General features: G+C 43.8%; 1 protein-coding gene across 1 annotated transcript; it reads right to left on the bottom strand.

Moving 5' to 3' along the window:
- Positions 1–1,056: 1,056 nt before the first annotated feature.
- Positions 1,057–3,709, bottom strand: LOC102302881 (piggyBac transposable element-derived protein 3). The gene is made up of 2 exons (XM_014335659.2): positions 1,910–3,709; positions 1,057–1,670 (listed from the first exon to the last, which is right to left on the bottom strand). The coding sequence occupies exons 1-2, from the start codon at positions 2,479–2,481 to the stop codon at positions 1,388–1,390; spliced, it is 855 nt and encodes a 284-aa protein (XP_014191145.1). The 5' UTR covers positions 2,482–3,709; the 3' UTR covers positions 1,057–1,387.
- Positions 3,710–4,888: the final 1,179 nt, after the last annotated feature.

Raw genomic sequence — 4,888 nt, 5'->3', positions numbered from 1 at the left:
AGAGAGGGGGGATCTGTCATTTATGATTGGCTGATGTGAGAACATCCGGTTCTGTATGTGTGTCTGTGTACGAAACTGTAAGTATGGTGTGAATGCTGTGTGGGTGTGGGCTTTGGTTTTATTTTCCCCAGTTATCCGCGGCTGAGTGATGAGCGGCGGGGAGGGAAGGTCGAGACAGTAGCGTAGAAACACTGATGCTTAACTTAACAAGACGTGCCTTGGGCCTTGAAGTGTTCACTGCCCACATCTGACGCACAAGTGCTCAAAAGTGTCAGTCCAGCCTGGTGTCAAGGATAAATGTAAAATAGTCACGCAAAAGAAATCAATTTGTGTGTGTTTACGGACCCGAGCAACCAAACACAAACCATCCTCTGCTAACGCTAACAAAGTAGCTTATATTACCTATTCCTAACTAAATAGATTTAACACCGAACCCTGACCAGTTGTTTATGCTTGAACCTAGCCAAGTTGATGTTATTACCTATTCCTGAGAGAGTAGCTGTTACTGAATGACCTTAACTGACTTGTTTACTTTGCCTAACTGTAAAGAAGTACTTTTTAATGACTGTTTATAACACAAATTTAAGAAAGAAAATCAGTTAAAGCCTAAGACAAACCAATCGTTGGTGTAAGTAATGAAAATAAACACTTTTGAAGATTTCATTTTAGGTTCCTCAGCTCTAAAAGTTGATCGAGATATACTGCTGAGAGTTGCTGACCCATCCTTTCATCGTGTGAGCTGTCCGACGCTACAGTCACAGGAAAACAGTGGTTGGGAACCAGAGAACAAATAAAATTATTGCAACTGTGTGCAATGATTCTCATTGCTTTTGAAATGATTGCTAGTAGTTGTAGTCAATTGCTATTCTTCAAGCAACTTTGTTGCATTAAGACAGCAGGAAAACAGCAACAACAAAATAGCGAGTGAATGGTGTTTGTGCCCAGATTTTTTTCAGAGTTGTAAGGCATATCATTTTATCAGTTGAGTCCCTCTGAATCATGTTATGTATTTATTTTTTCCATTTTGTACTTTTTTTTGAAAAAAATGGCATTTTTATGACTGGCAACAATTGTTGCCAGTAGTCACACAGCTTGTCACTAGGTCAAATGTCACCTAATAATAATAATAGAGAAGTAATAATAATAATATAATAAGAACAAAATAATAATATAGTCATAATAAATAATAACAAAAAGGTAGAGCCTCAGGTTCCCCCTGTATAAAATTCAAAACATCAAACAATTTGAACTGATTTCTTTATTCTCAATTTTTTTATACTCAAAAACTCAACAAACATTTTTTTCTTAGAACCTCTAAAAACATAAAAACATAAAAACATATATAACATATTTCTTCCCATACATTCCATCATCTTTCATGCATGTTCTACTCAGTGTGGTACTTCTTGAAGCACTCCACATGTAGTGGCACATCACACTTTCCACACGCAAATGATGTGCGTCCGCCGCAGTTCTTGCATCGCTTGTACCTGCTACCAGTGTTGCAGGGCCAGTGGTTCAAATTATCAAACCTGGTGGCATCAGTTATCGCCACCGCCATTGAAGATCTTCTGCCCTGCCTACTTGGCTTTGTTCCATGGCGCAGGAGGAGGGTCTGGGCTACCAGCCTCTGGAAGGAGAGGAGATCCTTCTCCCCGCTTTTCCAGGACCTAAATGAATGACAAAACAAGCATGATAGATGCATGAATGTGCATCGTTTCATCCTTTCTACAACGTCATGCCCCATATGTAGAATGTTCTGTAAAAGCAATATCACACTTGAGTTTGTGATGTTGGTCTGGATATCATCACTGTTGCTCTTGTCGACCGAAGAGCACTAGCGATGACCTCGAGTCAAACATCACCAACTCGATTGTGATATCACTAAATAACATACAGCCTTGTGTACCTGTAATAGCACCAGCTGTTCACCATGGCACTGTTCAGGGCCCAGCTGAAGCATGGCCACCACCACTTCTTGGACCGGATGTTGACTCTGTAGCGGCTGACAAACTGGTCATGCAGGTCCACTCCTCCCATGTGTGTGTTGTAGTCCTGGATACACTTGGGCTGTCTGACCTTGTCCATAGTCCGCTTCTGTTTATTCCATCTCTTCGCCTCAGTTTCGGTGAACTCCCTCTCCATGTTCGACACCACGGTGACCACGCTGTTGTCATTCCACCTTACAATCAGCTTCTCTGCCTCAACCAGATACTCAGCATCTCCTCTGGGTGTCTTCTTGAAGGTCTGGGGTGCTGTGAAGGGAACGTTATGCAGCTGAGTTTGTCGCATCGTGCCACACCTGCCATAGCCTCTCAGGGTCATCTCATCCACCAGGGACAGGGTTGTGAAGAGGTTGTCGTGGTAAAACTTGACTCCAGGTGGCACTTCAGCTTTCTCTGCCAGGCCAAGAACCACACTTGGACCCTGACCAAGTCCAGTTTCCACCAGATGTGTGTGGCTTCCTACATATGGCTCCATCTGATGGACAAACCCGGAGGAGGATGCTAAGCTCCATATTTTATACCCAAAACGAATAGGCTTCCCTCTAATAAACTGTTTGCACCCATGCCTTCCAAAATACTCAATCAAATAAGTAAATTAGGAGCAATCCTGCAGACAGTGTTTTCCTTTAGTTAGCGACATGCTATGTGCCCACTGGCAACTTTTGTTGCCACTCACAGAAATAAGCCCATGAACAAAAAAATATTTATCCTAGGTACAATTTTTTTGGGGAGGGTTACTCTAGAGACTTGAATGATTAAATAATTATAAATATGTTTGGGGGGAAAGTCATAAGAAATTTATGAAAATTACCTCTTTCCAGGATGATTTGCATCCGCCATGTCTTCAGCCAGAAAGAGCGGGAAGCAGATGATGTCATGCGATAGGAAGCACTTGGAAACGATTTTTTAAAAATCAAAACCTTTGTCTAAGTTGTCTACTAGCATATAAGTGGAAAAAGTTGCATTAGTACCTTTGAGATTTTTTATTGTGAGTCGAAAATGACAGTGATAAACTTTGGCAACAATTGTTGCCAGTGGGGCAAAACGGCTTCCTGACAGCCTGATGGATGAAGCTGTCCTTCAGTCTGCTGGTCCTGGCCTGGAGACTCCGCAGTCTCCTCCCTGACGGCAGCAGCTTGAAGAAGCTTTGCATTGGGTGCGTGGGATCAGCCGCTATGCAAAGGGCTTTTTTAGTGAGACGGGTGCTGTAAATGTCCTGGAGGGAGGGGAGAGAGACACCAATGATCCTCTCTGCAGCTCTCACTATGCGTTGGAGGGTTCTATGACAGGACGCATTGCAGGCTCCAAACCACACAGTGATGCAGCTCGACAGGATGCTCTCGATGGTGCCTCTGTAGAAAGTGTACATGATGGGGGCTGGTGCTCCTGCTCTTCTTAGTTTGCGGAGAAAGAAGAGACGCTGCTGTGATTTCTTGGCCAGTGCTGTGGTGTTGTACGTCCAGGAGAGATCCTCTGTGATGTGCACACCCAAGAACTTGGTGCTGCTCACTCTCTCCACAGACGCTCCGTCAATGGTCAGAGGAGCATGTTGGGTGTGCATTCTCCTGAAGTCCACAACAATCTCCTTCGTCTTCTCCACATTCAGAGAGAGATTGTTGTCAGCACACCACGTGGCCAGGCGTCTCACCTCACTTCTGTAGTCGGTCTCATCCCTGTTGCTAATGAGACCCACCACCGTTGTGTCGTCCTTATACTTATGATTACTTACTATTACTTTATTTACTGTATCTTTTGAAAAAATACAGCAATTTTAACAGCACAAGACTTAAGAATATTTAACAGGAGCAGGTTTCATTCTTCCCTGGTTTTATTATCACACTGTTCACCAAACGCAGCAAACCTTCACCATCTTATCCAGAAGGGTCACCTCTTCACCCTCACATGGAAGAAGTAATCTGATTGGCATGGTGGTTTGTTTGAAGCAGGTCCCTTGTGTAGCGCTGGAACCAGTCAGATGTTTCATCCATTTCATGGCTGGTTTGCTGCAATAATGCCAAATAATTAGCAACTCTATAAATAGAAGGTAGTTCTGCAAAATCACTCAGTAGGATGTTTGTTCTAATTTGCTATGAGCTAGAGCGCATAGAAAATAAAACTAATAGGTTATAAAGAGTGATATGAACATATTTAGAACTTACCGGAATGAAAATGTCTGGAGCACCAACAGATATTTGGAGATGGAAGAGAGCTGCACGTCAGCTCGTCTCACAGCTGCTATCCAGGCTGGACGCCTTCGTTTGGTAACATCGATACACGAGCTGCCTCATGTTGCTTCCAGGTTGGGAAAGAATGAAAAGATAAACCCTTTTCAAGCTTATTCTCTTGCCGGTCGTGCGATCGAACATTGCAGCCGACCACACAGCAAATACGAACCATGGCTGTTGTGTGTGCCTTCGCTCCCTTTTCACTTGCGCTAGACCCCCAAAATGGCGGATCGGGCCAAAATCCTTTCCACGCCCACCCCCGTGACATCACGCTCCAAAGCCCTATTGGGACACCGCCACTGTGTTTCATTCAGTCTGTGTCGCGTCGTCTGTGTTCCACGCCCTATGTCATGTCAGGTTTCAAGTCTCTGTGCAGGTCATGACTCATGTTGCTTATTCTTATATTTCATAGTTCCTTCATGTTCTGGCACAGTCTTGTTCATGGTCTCACTGTTCTTCCCAGTTTAGGTTCCTGTTTAGTTGTTGTCCCTGTTCAGCTCTTGTTTAGTTTAGTTCATGTACTCCAGCCTCAAATAAAGGCTCGCTTTTGTTTAAAGTTAATTTTTTTTGCTCATCTGTGTCCGCACCTGGGTCCTCCAAACACTCGACCACACGGTCAGCCACTGCGGACCGTGACAGTCTGACTCTTGTAACATA

The sequence above is a fragment of the Haplochromis burtoni genome, unplaced genomic scaffold (genome assembly GCF_018398535.1).
Source record: "Haplochromis burtoni strain Fernald_Lab_line unplaced genomic scaffold, NCSU_Asbu1 Contig_6, whole genome shotgun sequence".
Lineage (NCBI taxonomy): Eukaryota > Metazoa > Chordata > Actinopteri > Cichliformes > Cichlidae > Haplochromis > Haplochromis burtoni.
This window is presented reverse-complemented; position numbering and strand designations above follow the sequence as displayed.